Raw genomic sequence first — 20,995 nt, 5'->3', positions numbered from 1 at the left:
AGAGGGGGGCTGAGTCTTGAGGATGAATAGATATTAGCGTCAGAAGGTGCTTGTAAAAAGGTCCAGATTCCAGGACTCAACCATCAGACCGGGCAGATTGACCCAGGAATCTGCGTTTTCACAAGCAACTCCCACCCCCTACCCAGGGCATTTATGGATAAAAACGTTCACTTTAGTTTGGGACCACTGCTCTGAGAGCTATGGAAAGCGGATTTGAAACAGGTACAACTCAGGAAATCCTTTAGCAAAATGTTAGCGCAAAGGAGACGAACCTGAGAAGTATTTAGCAGGCAAAATCCAGAAAGCCTTGGAGGATGGGTGGCAGAGGTGTGAGGGGAGGGACAAAGCAGAACAAATGGAAGTTGAATCTCGGGTTTCTGGCCGGTGACGGAGCGGATGGGGTTACAGAGAGGCGGTGGGCTCGGGAGAGCCGCCACCTTGCGCTTCCCTCAAGTTGACGTGGTTGATTAACGCCGTGGGCTGAAAGAAGCCCTCGTCCTGCCTCCCGGGTGCACCCCTCTCTCCAGGCCTGGGGCTCAGGCAAAGGTGGTGGAGGTGGAGGTGGAGTTTGGAGTCATGGGCAGCTTTTAAGGGAGACCCAGGACAATGATCTCACCCAGAGTGGAGGCGAGCGGGCCTGGGCAGAACCCTCAGAGGGCCAGCACGGTACGAAAGGTGGTCCTTGTGAGGTTCTTGCTAAAGAAAATGTTTGACCTCCCCCATTTTTCACACTGAGCAGCCACTGGAGACACGCCTGGGGGAAGTCTAACCGGTATCCAGACACCTGAGCTCCACCTTTGCTGGGGGGGGGGGGGGGGGCGCGGGGGGGGGGCGGGCAGCAGCACAAAATACCACTGATTCTCGCCATCACAGGAGTTACGTTCTGCAGAGTCACCGTGAACACTGAGTTCGTGAATCCTGAGCCATTGCTGCCGGGGGAAGTGCAGGGTTAGGTTCCTGAGAGCCTCTGGTCACGTTTTCATCCGCTGATCAGTACATCTCCTTGTTTGCTGTGTGTTTCTGTTGCAAGAGACCTGACTCAATGTATATTGTTGGTTCATTAACGTTGAACTTATGGCCGACAGCGGCGTAACTCACGGCTGACGGAAGCTCGCCTAACGTGTAATAAGGCACATCCCAGCCTCCTGCAGTTAGAAACGCCGGCCAGCACTTTGGGCCAGCACTCAGGGGCTGTTTGAAGCAGGGAAATCACCAACAAAAAGCCCAAGAATGCAAAAACTCGGCACTAAATTGATTGCAGGAAGGATGCGTATGGCGTGAGAGCTGAAATGAGAAGGCAGAGCCTCTGTCGCCTCGGTCAGCCTCAGCTGGGAGGAGACTCAGACTTTTGGCCCCTCTGTACGTGCAGGTAGAAAGCATCACAGGTATTGACTTGGGGTTACGAATGACCGTTAGCAAATAGGCACGTTTGCGAATACTGAACCCACAAGTAAGGACGGACTGGACTTTAATGACATTTCTTTTGACTTTGTTAACATGATCATTTGAGAAAAAGGCAACCATTTTCGTAATATCCATTCTTCTCAAATGAGTAAATAACGGTGAACAAAAAATGTAGTTTAACTCAAAGAGTTTTGGGCTCTAGGCTTGAAGATGCCTGGGTTCTAGGCCTGCCCGCCCCGAGCTCTTGCCCACACATGGGGACCCGTCACAGCTTTCTGAGCCCAAGTCTCTAGGTTCTAAAGCTACATCAATTAGACCGAATAATTTTCAAGGACTCTCCCATGTCTTTCGTTCTCTCCGCTGGCCCTGTCAACATAACAAGATCCTCTTAACTAGAATCTAACAGGAAACGTGAGCAAAATTTAGACGGGTCTGCTCTGAAAAACAGAGTATACTATTGTTCTCACGCATATTTTTGAAGGTGCACTTCTGGTATTTCAGGTAATTGAGTGAGGAGGAGAGAAGAATTGGAACCGTCTTCTAAAATATTTTTAAAATTTGAAACTAAAAAAGAAGTACTTTACTACACGTCCACACGTGGTTTTGTTTGCATACGCGTTCTTATGAGATTTGAGAATAGATTTCTTTTCTCATCCTTTACAGTAGTTCCTGGAGGATGTGGGGTTTTTTTTTCCCTTGCATGGAAGGGGGTACATATTGGGCGACAGGGAACCACAGCAAAAGGAGAGTACCCTTTACCTTTGGCAGCAGGTAGGAACACATTTAGCTACGTGAAGTGTCATCCATCCACTAAAGACTGTGATTCCACATCTTAATTATTTCCACCTCTATAGCTCAGGCCTTTTGCAACAGTTCAGGGCTACTGCAGCGGCCTCTGGCCAGCTCAGTCTGACCCCTTCAAAACGCCCTTTACGTTACTGACCATCCGTGTCTTAAAATGTATTTTAAATATATATTTATATTATTTTATAATGTAATAATTTTACATATTTATATATTAGATATATGTCTTTATATATGGGTGTGTATTTATACATCTATATATATATTCAGGCAGACTTCATCTTATTGCACTTCACTTTATTGCACTTTGCAGATACTGCATTTCTTGCCAACTGGAGGTTTGTGGCAACTCTACATTGAGCGAGTCCATCGGCACCATTTTCCCAAGAACATTTGCTCATTTAGCGTTTGTGTCACATTTTGGTAATTCTCCCGGTATTTCAAGTTTTTCGTTATTATTACATTTGTTATGGTGATCTGTGATTTTCGTGTCACTGTTGCAAGATGGCAACTCACTGAAGGCTCAGATGACGGTCAGCGCTTTTTAGCAATAAAGTACTTTTAAATTAAGGTACATCTGTTGTTTTTTAGATATGATGCTGTTGCACACTTAATAGACTACAGTCTAATATAAACACGACGTCTGTGTGCATTCGGAAACCAGGACATTGCTGTGCCTTCCTTTATTGCGATATTCTCTTTATTGGGGTGGTCTGGAACGGAACCCGCAACATCTCCGAGGTGTGCCCGTATATAGGTCTGTCTGACTGCGTTCTATGTCTGCCTAAAGGCATTTGATGTCCTCGGGATCAAGTTCAAACTAAACAGAACACAGGGACCTCCTCCCCAGCCGCTTCTCCCTACGTTTCTCACGGTCTGGTCACCCTGGGCAGTTTGTCACCCTCTGAAGGAATCTGGCATTTTGCCTGCTCTCTGCTTGTCTGCACTGTTGTTCCCCTTTACTGTTCTCTCCTCAAGCGTTTGTCTTCTATCCGCTAACACCCAGCACGGTCGTTCTCTGCGCTCAGAAGTGTTCCAGCCTCTCCCAGGTTGAGTGAGATGTTCCTTTCTCTCTCCTCATCAAAAAACAAGACAGCAGTCAGCATCTCCTCTCTGATGGGTAATATACCATCTGCCTGCAGGTCTGAGGCATCTCTGCCTCTTCCCGCCCAGGAAGCCCTTGCAGGTGTCTCGACCACCCACGTCTCAACATAGTCATTACGAGAGATCATCTTTTCTCGTATGTGAAATAGGGTTTGCGGAAGGCTTTGCTAGAGCAGATGTCTGATGTTTGGAAGCACCAGATGCTATAGGCAAGAAACGTTTCAAAACATCCTGTAATGGCCACACGCATCTCGAGACACCAATCACAGGTGACTCCAGCTCAGAGCCCCCCAGGGCAGACAGCACAGAGGTTTTCAGGGCCAAGGAAACGCCTTCAGGCTCTGTGTGAGCTCTTGAAGGGAGCAGTGTGGTCCAGGTCTGTACCTAGAGAGGCGGGGAGCACAAAGCCAAAGTCTGGAGGTGAGCTGTTCCCTAAAGGCACCAGCAATCTGCTTCTTCTTCCCTGGCCGTTAGCTGCCCTGTGCCCTTGGGTGAAGGGATCTCTGTTGAAGAAGGTTGGGCTTCCCTGGTGGCGCAGTGGTTGAGAGTCCGCCTGCCGATGCAGGGGACGCGGGTTCGCGCCCCGGTCCGGGAAGATCCCACGTGCCGCGGAGCGGCTGGGCCCGTGAGCCGTGGCCGCTGCGCCTGCGCGTCCGGAGCCTGCGCTCCGCAGCGGGAGAGGCCATAACAGTGAGAAGCCCGGATACCGCAAAAAAAAAAAAAAAGAAAGAAAGAAAGAAAGTTACGTCTCCCCGGGATGTGGTTTTGCAGGATTTACCCAAGTCGGGTTTCCTCCCTTCAGTCCTGGCTCACACACAGGACCAGATCCTCCCTCCCCCAACTTGGTATACATTTTTCTTCCAACTTTAAACCCCCAAGGTGAATTCTTTTTTTTTTTTCTTGCTTTATTTATTTTTGAGATCTCATGCATAGCACTATGCGATTCACCGTTTTAAAGTGTATAATTCACACGGTTGTGCAACCATCACCACCGTCTACTTCCAGAAGATTTTCTTCGCCTCCAAAACCACCCTCACGCCCGTTAGGATTGACTCGCGGGTTCCCGTCCCCCCAGCCCCCAGCAACAACTCATCCCTCTGTCGCTGTGGATTTGGCTGTCCCGCATGTTGCAGATGAATGGACTCCTCCAGTGTCTGGCATCTTTCGCTCGGCGTGGTGTTTTCGGGGTCTGGCCGTGTTGCGGCAGGAATCAGTACTTTATTCCTTTTTACGGGTGAACGACACTCCGTTGTACGGATAGACCACGTTCTGTTGATGTGCTCATCAGATGACGGCTATCGGCTTGTCTCCACTTTCTGGCTAGTATGGCTGCTGCTGCTCTGTACATTCATGTACAGGTGTTCGCATGAACATACATTCCCCGTTCTCCTGGTTATATACCCGGCAGTGGAATTGCCGGGTCACACGGTGACTCTATGTTTGATATTTGAAGGAGCTGCTGGATCGCTTTCACAGCACCCAGGTGCAGCCTTAGCTTTGTCACGGCACTTGCCGTGTTCTGCTTGCGTCCAAGCCTCCTTCTAAGGCAGAGCCCTTGAGGACACAGACTGCCCCCACCATTGATCTGTTCCGCACGTCTAGCTCTGGGCCTTCTACGTACCGGCAGCTACATGAATAAACGTGTAGGGAGAAGCGGCACGTCCGAGGTCAGCCGCTCACTGGTCGCCTCTAGCATTATCCAGAGCCAGTTGTGCTAAGTAGTTGATATTCTTAGCATTTGATATTTCTGGTGCCTAATATTATCCTTGAAAGTTACTTTACCTCTCTGGGCCTCACTTTCCTCCTCTTTAAACTTAGAGACTTAGGCTGGATGGAGTCCAAGAAGCCTTTGGATTTGAGTCCGTGAAGCATAGCAGTCGAGGTCAGACTCCAGAGTTCAAATCCCGGTTCCAGTATTTGCCAGCTGCGGGGTCTTGGACAAGTTAATTCCTTACCTGTAAATCTGTTTCCTTACCTGTCAGATGGGCATGTTAATAATACCTATTTCATAACGCTGTTTTGAGAGTTAAATAAATTAGCAAAATTAAAGCACCTAGAATAATGTCTGACGTGTTAGTGAGGTTCAGTAATGTGAGCGATTATTGTTATTCCATAATATGTGGGTTTGTTTTTTTCCCTAAAATTCACGATCTCCCCAGAAACATGTAGGCTTTGTGAATTTTTTAGCTGGAAGTCCAGGTACTTAAACAAGAATTTTTTAAAATAGCACAAGTTCTGTCATCTTATTAGTTCCCAGAGTAGGGAAGACAGTTTTTTTTTTTTTTTTTTATCATGAGGCACACAGTAATCTACGCACATATTTTAAAAGTCTTTCTTAATGTTCATACCCAATGTTTTACACCCATGCAGTGTGTACCTTGTAACTTTTAATAGATTCCTAATGGGAGGAGGTTCAGATACTTTGTGATCAGCTTCTACCGAATAAAAACTACATAGTTGACTATTGGAGGGCAAGCAGTTGTTCTAGGAGAGACTGCAGGACTCTTGGCGTTTTGAAAGCCTTTTGCTAATAATACTTAAAGGAAAAACTGTTTCTTTTCTCTCTGTTTACAGCACTTCTGACACCCGATGGGTGGGGTTTTTCTCAAGCCAACCAGTCCTCCAAGTGTCTGGACACCGACTGGGTGACCTGCAATTCAATTCAGTTCTGACAGTAACTCTCCAGAGTTGGCTCAGATGCCACAGGTTAAGGGTTCAGTCCCACAAGACCAACTGCCGCTTCAGACACAAGCCCCGGGTTGCCACCTGTACTTCTGACCCACCAGCTGTGAATCAGAGGTTCTCATGAGCCCCTCCCTGGGTTCGTTTACTATCACGGCTCAGAGAACTCAGGGAAACAGTTACATTCATGGATATTACAAAGGAGGCAGATACACAGCCACATGAAGAGGTACAATAGGGTGAGATCCAGAAGGGTCCAGAAGGAGCTTCTGTCCCCGTGGAGTTGGGGCGTACCATCCTCCCAGCACATATACTTGTTCACCAGCTTGAAGTTCCCCAAAGCCCGTACCTTTGGGACTTTCGTGGTAGCTTCACCGGTCGTGGCAGGCGTGATCAATCGTTAGCTCTCCACCCGCTCCGTCCTCTCTGGAGGGCGGCAGGTAGGACTGACTGTTCCAAGATTCCCATCCTGGCTTGATCTTTTTGGTGAGCAGCCCGCCTCCAGGAGCCCACCCGGAGTCTCCTCATCAGAGCAAAAGATACTCTGATCACTCAGGAAATTACAAGGGATTTAAGAGCCAGGAACCAGAGGCAGAGACCAAACATGTATTTATTAGTATGCCACACTACTAAAAATCAATATCGTTGATTGAGTTGAAATCAGAGAATGCAAGGGATGCAGAGTATTTAAAAAACTGGAGTGGGCATTTTGATTTCAATGTTTGAATTCCCTCATCTCCATCCTTGCTTCTGCAGTGTTTTCTTCACTGAGCCTGGGCCTGCTTCCAGAACGATCTGCTACTCTGATGGTGTATGAAGATGTTGTCCAAATAGTCTCAGGATTCCAAGGTATGTTTGCTATTTACAAAGAGAAGTGAAGGTAACTCCTGGGCCTCTGTTTCTTCTTCCCAATGCTCTCCCCGGAGGAGCTCATGGACCCATGGCTTTCATGCGCCCTGGGCACTCATTACTCCCAGTTTCCCCCTAGAGGGAGGCCCTCATTTGACATCCTGACTTGGGCGTCCGGTAGGCATCTCACACTCAGCAGAGACGCACAGAACTCTTGACGTTTTTTACCTTCCGTCTCGGTGAATGGTGTAAACACACACCGCACCCAGCCGAGACTCTAGGAATCATCCTTGATTCTTCTCCTCACATCTGCCTCTCCTGCAGACCCTCTTCTCTCCATAGGTGTTGCTGCCTCGTGAATCCGAGACACCACCATTTCCCCCAGAGAACCGCAGGGGGGTTTTCACTGGTGGCCCTATGCCCACTCTTGCCAACCTGTAGCCTAGTCTTCGCGAACTTACAGCGATCAGGTCGCCTTGCTTCCATTCCTCAGCGGTCTTCCCATTGTTCTTGGACTAAAATCGCAACTCCGTAACACTCAGGGCTGGACAGCCCCTGGCCCTGAGCCTCTGGCGGCTGCCACTGTTAGCTGGAAGGTCGCCACGGATGAGAGGGGGCGGAGATTGTATCTACGCACAGAGTTCCCCGCAGAGCGTCTTGCCTGCGCGCCTTCCTCCTCCTACTTCCCTTTCAGCCCCACGGTTCCCTTTGGCGAGCTCTTCTCCTTCACGGCCACCTTGGACGTGCACAGCACCCTCGTGGGTCACCCCTTCCCAGTCCCCCTTCCCAGGCGCGGCACTAACCTTAGCAAAGGTGTCTGTGACGAGGACTCACACTGCAGCCCACGGGGTCCACGGTTACGGGCACGCTTTACCCCGTCGCGGCGCCAGACCTCCTCGCCGCCCCCTGCTCCCCTCCTGCCTGCCGTCTGCCCGCCCTGATGCTGAACTGTCCCCTCCAGTGGCTCCGAGGGGGTTCATGAAGGCCCTCGGTGCCCGTGTCCTCTGCCCTCCGTAAGCAGTCACCTTCTGAACGTGCAGCGGTCCTGATGACCTTCATCTCCCGTGAGTCGCACAGAGTTACAGCCGGCCTGGCCCTTTAACCCGAGTAAGCCCTCAGTGTGCCCACACTTGCCTTCTTTTTTTTTGTTTTTAAAGGTTTATTGATTGGTTTGTTTGGGTGCGCTGGGTCTTAGTTGCGGCAGGTGGGCTCCTTAGTTGTGGCTTGCCAGCTCCTTAGTTGCAGCATGTGGGCTCCTTAGTTGCAGCAGGCAGGCTCCTCCTTAGTTGCGGCTCCAGGGCTCCTTAGTTGGGGCACGTGGATTCCTTAGTTGCGGCAGGCAGGCTCTCTAGTTGCAGCACACAAACTCCTAGTTGCGGCACGCATGTGGGATCTAGTTCCCTGACCAGGGATTGAACCCGGTCCCCCTGCGTTGGGAGCGCGGAGTCTTAGCCACTGCACCGCCGGGGAAGTCTCACGCTTGCCTTCTTTCTGCTGCCCACATGTTGCACGTTTGCACGGCATGGCCCATGCCCTGATTCAGCCCTGGTCTCGGCCTCCACCCGGGCCGCTGCAGCGGCCTCCAGCTAGTGTGCTGGTGTCCACTCACTGAGCTAGCGTTGGCGCTGGACTTGAGAAGATCAACCAGATGTCCCATCTCTTGTGTCTCCTCCCAACACAGCTTGCACTGAGCTGCCTAAGTGATCTTCCTGGAGCAGAACCCTTTGCCCACAGAGTGAAATCCCACCTCCTTACACAGCACACCCCGGCTTCCTGACCTGACCTCAACCTCCCTCCTAAGGGCTCTTCTACTGCATGTCTTGTGTTCTAGCCTAACTGAATTTCTTTTTCTGTTTTCCATCTGAGATGTCCCACCCCATCTTCCCAATCTCTCTTCAAATTCTCCTTGGACATCAAGACCCGCTTCAAGGCCACACCCTCCAGGAGGTCTTTTCTTTTCTTTTTTTCTTTCTTTTTTTTTTTTTTTTTTTTTTTTGCGGTACGCGGGCCTCTCACTGCTGTGACCTCTCCCATCGCGGAGCACAGACTCCAGACGCGCAGGCTCAGCGGCCACGGCTCACGGGCCCAGCCGCTCCGCGGCACGTGGGATCCTCCCAGACCGGGGCACGAACCCGCGTCCCCCGCATCGGCAGGCGGACTCTCAACCACTGCGCCACCGGGGAAGCCCCAGGAGGTCTTTTCTGTGTCTTCCCTGGAGACGAGATTCATGCTGGCGTCTTGCCCTTCACCTTCAGCTGCCAAGGCACTTATATCATGGGACCCCCGACTCGGAGGGGTCACCAGTCCGTAGTGTGGCCAGGGGCTGGGACCCAGCTGGAGGAGAAAAGCTGGAGCCATCAGTTCTTCTCGCTCTTCCTTTTACCAGGGTGCAACTAAGAACCCAGAAGAGATGAGACGCTCAGCTGACTGTGTGGTCACGAGATGCAGGGGTCTGTAACCACACCAGGTCATCTGCAAGCCCAGGTTCGAAGGGAACAGAAAGTATGAGAAAAGGGAGCTAGTTGGTAGCAGGCCAGAGAGAAGCAGACCGGGATTTGTGGAGTCATGTTAATGGCACAGCATTCAGGTGAAATCCACAAACTCCTGCCACGTGGTCCCAGAGCTGCCCTGAGCCCAGACCCAGGCATTCCCGCACCTTCCTCACACACACACCCCCACCCCCCGGCTCCAGCCTTGGATTCCACACGTCCCGTCTCCCTTATGCCCCCTCCTGTCCTTATCGGTAGCTGGGAGGATGGATTAAAACAGCCCTCCAGCTCGGGGTTCTGTATCTTACCACGATGCCGCCTCTTCTGCCATATTTGGTAATAATATCTTACCTCCCGGACTAAAACTGAAAAACCTGAAGAACAAGGAGGGGGTCATGTTCACCTTAGCATGCCCAGGGCCTGGCCCCATGCCCGCCTTAGGACCCGTACACAATGAGCAACTCACTGAAGCGTTGAGTAAATAAATATTTAAAAACTGTCCAAATCCCACCTTTTTTTGCACTTCCTGTATAGATCGCTCAAGCTCGGGTTAATTATTTTCTTTGTTGTGGCTGCTAAGAGGACAGTTCACATGTACACACACGCACACAAACGTACAGAGTATTTGAGTAACTCTCTCTCTCTGAGGAGCAGGAAGTATGGTCGTGTTATAAACCCAAGGATGTAAGACATTCACGGCAGTTTTCGTTATGGTAGTTTTTGTTATGGTTAATTTATTCAGTCTGGTGTATCACTTCCCTCCTGTATGTAACTGGAAACCGAGAACCATTTATTTCTCCCTTGCCGAAATCTCATTTACATTCCAGCTTTTTAAAATTGTCCACATTTTAATTTTTCAACTTAACGCTACTTCGTGAGTTTAATTATTGCTAGTGGTACTTATTCTTGTCTCAGTAGGGGTGAGGCTCGGCAGGAAAAACACTGGGCGAATTTGTTTCACGTTTTCTTACCAGTTGGAAGGAGAGCCGCGTGTAGATAATTTCTGGTCTTTGCAGTTCTGTTCCGTAAAGCCAACACAGAACTGAATTTCTAAATAATATACCAAATTTTTATTCTCAAACTGGTCAAGTGTAGGTGCATGTATTATTTATTTTTGGAGTCAGAGGAGAAAAAAATAAACTCTTGCCGATCAGAAATGTAAGCACTGTCAGCTGTTTGAGTTTTTGGGCCTCTCACTGTTGTGGCCTCTCCCGCTGCGGGGCACAGGCTCCGGACGCGCAGGCGCAGCGGCCACGGCTCACGGGCCCGGCCGCTCCGCGGCACGTGGGATCCTCCCGGACCGGGGCACGAACCCGCGTCCCCCGCATCGGCAGGCAGACTCTCAACCACTGCGCCACCAGGGAAGCCCAGCCATTTGAGTTTTTGTGTGTTGCTTGGTTGTTACCGTGTGTCAGACGATCACCCCCAAGGAAGTGGGGAGGTAGTGTGGTGACAGTTTGACAAAGCCTCACCCGTGTTATGTGCATAGTTTTGGGTGATGCCCCGTTGTTTGGTTTTACGTGACACTGAAGCAAAAGATTTGAAAGAACGAAGGCCACTGGGTGAGAGAGGCGGAGACAGGAGAGGCGGGAATGTTCTCTATGGGAAGGTGTTTAATGCTTCAGGTGAGGTTTTTGTTTTGAAATGTTTGCAACCAAATAAAATAGAAGAAGCTCATGGTTAATGAGAGTTTTCTTTGAAGAATAAAAAGACTCCTCACTTGCTTTCCTCTCTCTAGGTATGGTATCTGTTTAAACTCTGACCATACACACCCTAAAACTATTCCCATCAGACGAGGTGGGATTACGTGCAGTGCCTTCACACACACACACACACACACACACACACACACACACACACACACGAGTAAATGCATGTTTCCCATGGAACAGGCCTTAGCATTCGATTTCATTTGAAAAGTGAGGAAAGTGATTGCGTTATCATTGCTGACACTATTTTATGTAGAAAGCCCGGAGCCGTCTTATGACAACAGTGCGGTGAAGGGGAAGGACCAGCATAATCATTGATTAACTATGTATAGGGATCTTTCCCAAGAGAGGCTGGGTCTAAAAGGATGCACGTTATCACAGAATGCTTGCAAATCGCTTTTACATTTTTTTAACCTTTTTAAAATTGAAGTATAGTTGATTTACAATGTTCTATTAGTTTCCGATGTACAACATAGTGATTTGATACTTTTATATATGATACTGCATTTAAAGTTATTATAAAATAGTGGTTATGTTCCGTATGTGGTATCTTATATCCTGTACCTTATTTATTTTATACCTAGTAGTTTATACCTCTTAATCCCCTACCCCTGTCTTGCCCCTCTCCCCGATGGAAACCATTCGTTTGTTCTCTGTATCTATGAGTCTGTTTCTGTTTTGTTATAGTCATTCATTTGTTTTATTTTTTTAGATTCCACATATAAGTGAAAACATACAGTATTTGTCTGTCTCACTTCATTAAGTTTAATACCCTCTCGGTCCATCCATATTGCTGCAAATGGCATTATTTGTTCTGTTTTATGGCTGAGTGGTATTCCACTGTGTATATGTACCACATCTTCTTTATCCATTCCTCTGTTGATGGACACTTAGGTTGCTTCCATATCTTGGCTACTGTAGATAGTGCTGCTATGAACATTGGGGTGCATGTGTCTTTTTGAATTAGTGTTTTCATTCCATTTTCTTCGGATATATACCCAGGAGTAGAATTGCTGGATCATATGATGGTGCAAATGGCTTTTAAACTTTGCAATGCGATCACAGGAGAGTGGAAAGAGAGAACACTTGTCAATTGTTTTATAAGGCTCATTTTCTTTGAGAGTTTTTTGTACTTTGCTGAGGAACTGAAAGCTTTCAAGGAGGAGTTTGATGCTGATTCCAAAATGTAACCTCACGATGATGAACCATAAGGTAGGAGTAGTTGCTCTACCGCTGGCTCTCTCAGACCTTCACGCTGCCTCGGCAGAAACAGGATGTTGTCGACTCAGGATGTAATGACGGTAAATGAGAAAGGACCATAAAGATGCCCCGGGCTGCTCGTGGCTGCCCTGTCGTCAGGCCGGCTGGCGCCGCCCAAACCAGCGGCGCCCATCCCGCTGGGCATCTTCGCTGCTCTCTTTATGGCCCCCAGGACAGTCCCCTTTCCGTCCCCCAGGCAGCGCTGTCAGACTCTCCCACCTCTGCACACACTCCCGACCTGCGAGCCCTCCTCTTAGCCGTGACCTGGACGAAGATTGCAGGGAACGCAGAGGCCGTGGGGGAAGGCTGCCTTCTGTGGCCTGCTTTTCTGCATCCCCTTCCAAGGGGACATTGTGACGTGTCTCCCCGTGGCTCCTCTCCCGCCAGGAGCCCCTTCGCATCACACTCCATCCCTCGTCTAATCTCCTCCCCTCCGACCTCCCTCTGTTCGTGCCGAATCTTCCGTCTTTCTCCTCTGGTTCTTTCTCAGCTCCCAGAATTATGAAGCCTGCCCTTCCAAGGAAACACATCTTAATCCCTATTGGTCATTTCCTTTACCACTCAAACTTCGCCTGCCCTCGAGAATTTTCTTTAGGGATTTCTCGTGCTGAGTTCACGGAGACCGAGCTGCCAGCCCCGGTGGCCTCGTCCTCCCTGCGTCCCCGAGCTGGGGTCCTTCCTCCTGCACTTTCCTTCCCTCCTCGGCTCCTGTTCACTGCTTCCCCGTCTCCTCCCTGGCTCTCCCTTCCCCGCCTCGGGGAAAGCCACGTTCCAAAAGTGGCTTTCAGCTCCGGCCCCCTCCTCTGTTTTCTTCCCCGAGGCCACTGTCTTTATTTGGAACTACATCATTTCTCACCGAACATCTCCCAAGAGCCCGGCTGATGCTGTGACTCCGGGATTTCTCTGCCCACAGCCACCCCCCCGACTCTGCTATCGGAATTGGGTAAAAACGAACACCATTCCTTCCTTCCCGTTCCAAGAACCCCCGGAAACTCTCTACCCTGCAGGCCGCCTCAAGTTCAGACTCCTGACCAGGGTACACCAGGACCTTCACGAGTCTCCCCCTCTGTCCGGAGCCCACGCAGCCTGCACGGGGCTCCCAGGGAGCCCTTGGCCTCTAGCCACGGTCCAGATGTCTGTCCCCCCCCCCGGCATTTCTCTCCTGGGTGGTTGATGGTTCTGTGCTGAAGCTTCTCCCGTACGTTTTGGGCATAACCCTCTATTTTGGCATTAGAACACTATGACGATTCAGCCATTGCCATGACTACCTTCTCTACCCTGGAGTTCCAGGGTGTCAGGACCTTCCCCCTCTTCCGCATCATGTATCCTGTGCCCCGGGGCAGAGGAGATTCTGTCCCTGTCGTCTGGGTCATTGTGAGGACACTCAGAGTATCTTGTGTAATCCTCTCAGTCAGGGGCAGTTCCCCCCCCCCCCCCGGGGCATCTGGCAATGTCACAGCTTGGGAGCCACTCCTGGCATCTAGTAGGTAGATGCCACAATGCACAGGACGGCCCCTGTCCCCCAGCAAAGAAGTGCCTTTGTGGCCCAAAATGTTAATAGTGCTGAGAATGAGGGATGGTGACCTAGTCAGAATTGAGACAGACCATTACTCAGACCCAGCGAGTTGCCCGGAATAAGTCTTCTTTACATTTAATCCTATAAGCATTCCCAGAACATGGTGCCATGGGTTTCACAGAACACCTGCTCTTAAGGAGCTGCCATCTAAACGGGGAGAGGCGATGGGAAATTATTGTTGATCCTGCACCTGGTCTGTACCAGGAGGCAATGTGAGACATCGTATCCATGCATGTGTGTTCTGAGCTAACATCCTAGCAGCCATATCATGAGACAGGCATGGGCCACACCCATTTTAAAGATAAAGAACCCAAACCCCAAAGTCACTCAGCTCAAAGGTGGTAGAGAAAGATAGAATCAGAGAGAAACAGTCATGCTCCTGACCGTGGTCTCTTCTCATGGCGCCTCTGGTTAGGGAGATGCTCAAATACACCAATAAATACGACACCAGGCACAGGAAGATTGGGTCTGTAAGAGAGATACAAGTGGAATTTAGAGCTTGGGGTGGGATCCAGAAAGGCCACACAGGAGAGGTGGCATTGGAGGTGCACCTTGGATGACGGGTAGGATCTGCAAATAGAGACGATGCGGAGATGCTCGTCTCTCTTTTTTTTTTTTTTTTAATTTTTATTGGAGTATAGTTGATTCACAATGTTGTGTTAGTTTCAGGTGTACAGTAAAGTAAATCAGTCATATATATATAATATATATATATTTATCTCCACTCTTTATTAGATTCTTTTTCCATATAGGCCCTTACAGAGTATTGTGTAGAGTTCCCTGTGCTATACAGGAGGTCCTTATTAGCTATCTATTTTATATATAGTAGTGTGTATATGTCAATCCCAATCTTCCAATTTATCCCTGCCCCCTTATCCCCTAGTAACCATAAGTTTGTTTTCTACATCTGTGACTCTGTTTCTGTTTTGTAAACAAGTTCATTTGTACCCTTTTTTTAGATTCCACACATAAGCGGTATCATAGGATATGTGTCTTCCTCTGTCTGACTGACTTCACTCAGAATGACAAAATCTCTGGGTCCATCCCTGTCACTGCCAATGGCTGCATTATTTTGTTCTTTTTCATGGCTGAGTAATATTCCACTGTGTACATGTACCACACCTTCCCTGTCCTGCTGTAGATTATTAAGTGAAATAATGTGTATGTAAGAACCTTGTAAATTCTAAAGTGCTGAACTACACCTCCCATGAGAGAAGTGGGGCGGCGGTGGTTCGGGTCTGTGTTGGTCTGTGATTGTTGCTGCTGCTGTTAATGTGGGAAGCGGTGGATCCATTGAAGGTTTCTGGGTGGGGAAAGGCGGTGATGAGAGTGGAACTGGAGAACCATCAGTAGCTGAGGCGGGAAAGGGGTGAGGCTGAAGCACAGGGGAAGTTCGGAGACTTGTGCGATGGTCGGGAGGTCACGTCACAGGGTAGTGCAGGGTGGAGGCAGGACGGAGGGAAAAGAAGATGCTAGAAACGTCTAGAGGGAAAGATCGGGCCGTCCTGGCCCTTGAGCGACGAAAAGTGATGGTGACAGCCTGGAGTCAGACGCAGGTGTTGGGGGGAGCGGGGCTTTGTTAAGTTGGAGAGAAGGGAGTGATGGCTTTAGTGCCTGAGGCGTCCAAGTCGAGGTACAGAGCAGGCGGAGGGAATGCAGGCGTGGAGTCCCCGGTAGGACCGGAAGGTACCTGGTGAGGCTCCAGCAGGGAGGAGAGTCGGGCAAGTCAGGAGAGAGTCAGGCGCAGCAGAGGCCCCTGTGGTGAACCTTCCGGAGCTGTCGCATCCCAAGTAGGAGGAGAAAAAAGCACTCGTAGAGGAAAACGCGGGCTACTCCGGGGAGAGCGGAGCGGAGCGCAGCCCCGTGACCCCGCGCGGGGGCGGGGAACAGTGCTCGTCATTGTGAGTAGCTGGAGGCAGGAAGGCGAGCCAGGGTCACGGGTTTGCGGATTATACAGTCGTCAGGTGACATTTCCAAGGGCGGCGTGGGGGGCGGGGGCGGTGAAAGCCACGTCCCTGGGCGTTGGGGGGAAAGAGAGGAGGCTTACGGGGATAACAGCGAAAGTCGTGTCTTGCTGTTGTTTTTCTAGCTGAGGGAGAAAGGAGTATATGTGTTGGTTGGGAAGGAAAAGCTTCTGGAGAGAGGTTTTAGATGAAGGCAAGAATAGTGGATCGAGTTACGTCTTGCAGTAAAACAAGCAAAAGGGTTGACCTTGGCGGGAGGGCAGGGGCAGAAGAGGCAGCAGAGAAGAGGGAAAAAAGATTTTAAAGTGCAGCCGGAGGGGGCTTCCCTGGGGGCACAGCGGTTGAGAGTCCGCCTGCCAGTGCAGGGGACACGGGTTCGAGCCCTGGTCCGGGAAGATCCCACGTGCCGCGGAGCGGCTAAGCCCGTGGGCCACAACTTCTGAGGCTGCAATCTAGAGCCCGTGGGCCACAACTTCTGAGCCCACGTGCCGCAACTACTGAAGCCCGCGCGCCTAGAGCCCGTGCTCCCAACAAGAGAAGCCACCGCAATGAGAAGCCCGCCCCGGTGTTTTCAGTAGAGTTGGGTCTGAGCATTTGGGGGATGATGGCGGGGTCCCAAGGAGGATGGAGGATGACACAGCTGCTGTGTGGGGAGTGTGGAGGAGAGGCATCCACAGAAGAGGGACAGGGCTGTCCCCCTCCATCCTCCCCTCCCCACCCAGTCAGCTCCCTCCTAAATGTGTGGGAACTCAGCAGCTTTAATCCATAAACTTAGGCTTAAGAGCATAACCACCCCCCAACCCGACACGTACCCACTTTAGCTCATATTTCCGCTGTGGCTCGGAGTACGTCGACCCTTACACTCCTCAGACATTTCTCGGGGCATTTCATCAGGCAGAGCCCGTGCTCCTGTGTTCGATCCGCCAGGGGCATAAGGGCGTGCCGGTCACAGCGTGTGTCAAAGCAGCTGGACCAGCTACACCCTCTTCGAGTAAACCTGCCCCCCACGGTGTCTGGTCAGGGAGCGAGTTCTTCTGCACAGAAAAGGGAAGGGGGCCAGCAGGGGAGGAGGAGCTGGGAGAGGTGCGTCTCCCACAAACGCATAGTGTGCCAGGGAGAGACAGAGGCAGAGACATGCACACAGAGACAAAAGGGCAGAGAGAGAAGCACACACGGGGGCAGAGAGAAATAGACACATAACGCAGAGACAGACAGAAAGACACTGCACTGTGATGCTGTGTGATATAACTTATACGTGGAATCTGAAAAAATAATACAAATGAATCTATTTACAAAACAGAAATAGACTCACAGACATAGAAAACAAACTCATGATTACCAAAGGGGAAAGAGCAGGGGAGGGGGTAAGGGATAATTTAGGAGTTGGGGATTAACAGATACTACTATATATAAAATCGATAAGCAGCAAGGACCTACTGTATAACACAGGGAATAATATTCAATATCTTGTAATCTATAATGGAAAATAATCTGAAAAAATATACGTATAACTGAATGACTTTGCTGTCCACCTGAAACTAGCACAATATTGTAAATCAATTATACTTCAACTAAAAAAAATGAGGAACTGGGACTTCCCTGGTGGTCCAGTGGTTAAGAATCCATCTTGCAACACAGGGGACTCCAGTTCGATCCCTGGTCGGGGAACTAAGATCCCTCATGCCATGGGGCAACTAAGCCTGCGTGCTACAACTACTGAGGCTGCATGCCTCAACTAGAGAGCCCACGTGCCACAACTACTGAGCCTGCACAGGCCTCAGAGTGCCACAACTAGAGAGAAGGCTGCGTGCTGCAACGACAGATCCCACATGCTGCAACTAAGGCCCGAGGCAGCCAAAAAATAAATAAGAAATAAATAAATGAGAAGGACTAAACCCTAACACCTCTCCATAGAGTAAAAAACATTAAAAAACAAATGAGGAACCAATGACAAAAGTAGCCACCTCTTTAAAATCTCCCTCAATCTGAAAGGGACACCATTTTAAATTGAATTTAAGGAGGACTTCTTTAAACTTCAATTTATTAAAAGTTAAAATCAGAAAAAAAAAAAAAAAATGGGAATGAGACGCCCAGTGGCCCGAGAGCTGGATACAGCCTCGGTTGTGGTGTCCGGGTCCCAGGCCGGTCCCCGTAAGGCCTGGCTGCGCTAGTTTCCTAGCGTTCAGCAGGACTCCCCTTCATCTTTCAGCACTGTCCCCTTCTCCTCGGTCAAGGCTGAGTGGCTTCTGTCCCTTTCAGCCAAAGGGGACTTCAACCTGCCCATCTCACGGGGCCCGGAGGGCACACAGGACCCACGGCGTTCTGGGGTGACCCGCCTGGCCCCTGCTTTCTGCCTTGACCCTTGTGAGGACAAACCCCTCTTTGTGCCGTCACGCTGCAGACACGCCCTTCTGTCCTCCCTAGTAGCGAGTTCCCTGTTTGCCGGTGCATGAAAGCCAGGCGGCGGCGGCATTGCTTAGGCTGAAGAAGAAACAAATCGCAGGCCATTCACTAGCATTGAAAGAAAATGATAACAAGAGCAGAGAATGTTGTCACGTAGATGGGGGTGAGGAGATGGACGAGAAAGCGTTGGCTTTAACCTCCGTCTTTGAGGGCAGCTCGGAGAAGAAGGAAAGAGGCAGACAGCACGTGCGGGAAGCAGGCTGGGGGAAAAGGGACCCGGTGAGCCACGATGCTCCGGGCCGGCATGGAGAACGCCCCACCCCTGGGAGCATCCGAGCCCTGTGCACACCGAGGAGGTGACAGCAGGAAGACACTGCTGTCATGTGAAATCAGAGGACAAGGAGAGCAGACTCACGAGAGCTGAAAGTGAAAAGATTCAGCTATGCGGATGCCGGTGCATCACCATAGCTTTGTTTCAGGGACCGAGAAAGGGCGTCGATGGTCTAGAACAGGACCGATGTCCGCGTCTGCTTAGCTTCAGATAGGACTGTTGTGAGTTTGGGCACCTGGCCCCCATGGGATCTAAAGCTGGGCCAGTGTTTATGGAGAACCAGGCATCTGAGAAATGCAGTCAGTGATTTTCAGGTGCCGTCACAACCACCTTGGTTGAACGTGGTCAAGGCAGCCCGCCCCGTAAGTCTGCGTTGGTGGGGAGTCCATTTCGTGGGCTCACCTGTCAGAAGAGACTTGGATTAGTTGATCCTTGGAGCTCCAGAACTCCTTTATTCTAGAACACTGCTTTGCATTTTTTTTTTTTTTTTGCAGTTTGCAGGATCTTAGTGTCCTGACCAAGGATTGAACCTGGGTCTTCGGCAGTGAAAGCGCAGCGTCAAAACCACTAGACCTTCAGAGAATTCCCCTAGAACACTTCTTGATAGGCTTATTCCTCCCTTAAAAGTTTTCTTTCTTTTTTTTTAAAAAAATATTTATTTATTTATGTTTTCGGTTGCACTGGGTCTCAGTTGCAGCAGGAGGGCTCCTTAGTTGCGACATGCAGACTCCTAATTGCGGCATGCGTGTGGGATCTAGTTGCCTGGCCAGGGATCGAACCTGGGCCCCCTGCATTGGGAGTGCAGAGTCTTAACCACTGTGCCACTAGGGAAGTCTCCTTTAAAAGTTTCTGATCGAGGGTGAAGAGGAACCTTGGTGTAGACATAAAGACCATGAACTCTGGGCAGGGCTGTTGTGTCAGGACATCCGTACGTGGGGAAGAGGAAGCCCCAGCCGACCACAGGGAAACGTGGTCTCCCTCAAGCCTGGGATGGGATATATGATGACCGGAACATCAGGGCAGACCAGCACGTTTGAGGAATCACTTTATTTGTTTGTTTGTTTGTTTGTTGCGGTACGCGGGCCTCTCACTGTTGTGGGCTCTCCCGCTGCGGAGCACAGGCTCCGGACGCGCAGGCGCAGTGGCCACGGCTCACGGGCCCAGCCGCTCCGCGGCACGTGGGATCCTCCCGGACCGGGGCACGAACCCGCGTCCCCGGCATCGGCAGGCGGACTCCCAACCACTGCGCCACCAGGGAAGCTTTATTTATTTTTTTAATTAATTAATTTGTTTTTGGCTGCGTTGGGTCTTTGTTGCTGCATGTGGACTTTCTCTAGTTGCGGCGAGCAGGGGCGACTCTTTGTTGTGGTGTGTGGGCTTCTCACTGCGGTGGCCTCTCTTGTTGCGGAACGCAGGCTCTAGGCGCATGGGCTTCAGTAGTTGTGGCACGCAGGCTCATCAGTTGTGGCTCGCAGGCTCTAGAGCGCAGGCTCGGTAGTTGCGGCGCACGGGCGTAGTTGCTCCGCGGCATGTGGGATCTTCCCAGACCGGGGCACGAACCCGTGTCCCCTGCATCGGCAGGCGGATTCTTAACCACTGCGCCACCAGCGAGGTCCAAGGAACCACTTTATTTTAACCCAGAGAGATGTGTACTTCCATCGGGAAATGCTCCAACTCCCATCTCTGTTCATTTTTGTCTTCACGATGTTTTTGCTGGGTGTGTGCAAACTGATAATAGCCACGTCTGCGTCTTGTGACCCTCGCTACAGCAATAGATAAAAACGGGTTCAGGTTTTACAGTCAAAATAAGATCTGGAGCAAAGTCAAACTGCGGATGGTGTCACAAGGTAACTGTGTAACAGGGTCACTGGCTCAACCCACCCTGCACAGGGTTGAGTTTGCTGAGAAGAGCAGTTCTCACATCCTTTCAAGAGGCTCATCATAGAATCTGTAACACGATCCGTCGCGAGTCAGATGCACCCACCGCAGCAGGTGGAATGCCAAAAGACAGCTTCCACCGGAGGGAAAGCACTCATTACTGTGGGTTCTTATTTGCAGTTCTTGTCTAGCTGCTCGTCTGTTGCCCTGCCCTGCTTCAGCTTGGTCTGTGCACTTTGACCAGATTTTACCAGGAAGACTAAGGATGTGTCTGTAACGGTGTCAAAGGGTCTCTCCTGCCTTGTTTGTAGCAAGAGATTAATTGTCATCTACTCATTTCACTTACGTGGACTTGTTCCCAAAACGCTACCCCTACCCATAGGCGAAGGCTGGGCGGTGAAAAGACGGCTCACAAATAGAGCTTTTTGTGAAAAACCTAAATAACATCCTGTGTCAAGGCAAACGTGACAATGGGCTATTATTTCTCTCCCCAGAATAACATGCTGTCACATCTTTGTGCCCTGCGTGAATGGGCGATGTGA

General features: G+C 50.3%; 1 protein-coding gene across 4 annotated transcripts in view; it reads left to right on the top strand.

The window, feature by feature from the left end:
* The window catches only part of FAM171A1 (family with sequence similarity 171 member A1), a 131,273-nt gene that overhangs the window by 75,147 nt on the left and 35,131 nt on the right, over positions 1-20,995 (top strand). For 3 of the 4 annotated variants that reach the window (XM_067030482.1, XM_059059170.2, XM_067030480.1), the window contains one exon: positions 6,751-6,843. The exons of the other annotated variant lie outside the window; for it this stretch is intronic. In XM_067030482.1, coding sequence (XP_066886583.1) covers positions 6,751-6,843 — 93 coding nt within the window. The remainder of the gene's footprint in view (positions 1-6,750; positions 6,844-20,995) is intronic. 4 annotated transcript variants of the gene reach the window in all.

This window comes from Kogia breviceps, chromosome 3, assembly GCF_026419965.1.
Source record: "Kogia breviceps isolate mKogBre1 chromosome 3, mKogBre1 haplotype 1, whole genome shotgun sequence".
In the NCBI taxonomy this organism is placed as follows: Eukaryota; Metazoa; Chordata; class Mammalia; order Artiodactyla; family Physeteridae; genus Kogia; species Kogia breviceps.
Note: the sequence above shows the minus strand (reverse complement) of the source record. Positions and strands in the feature narration are given on the sequence as shown.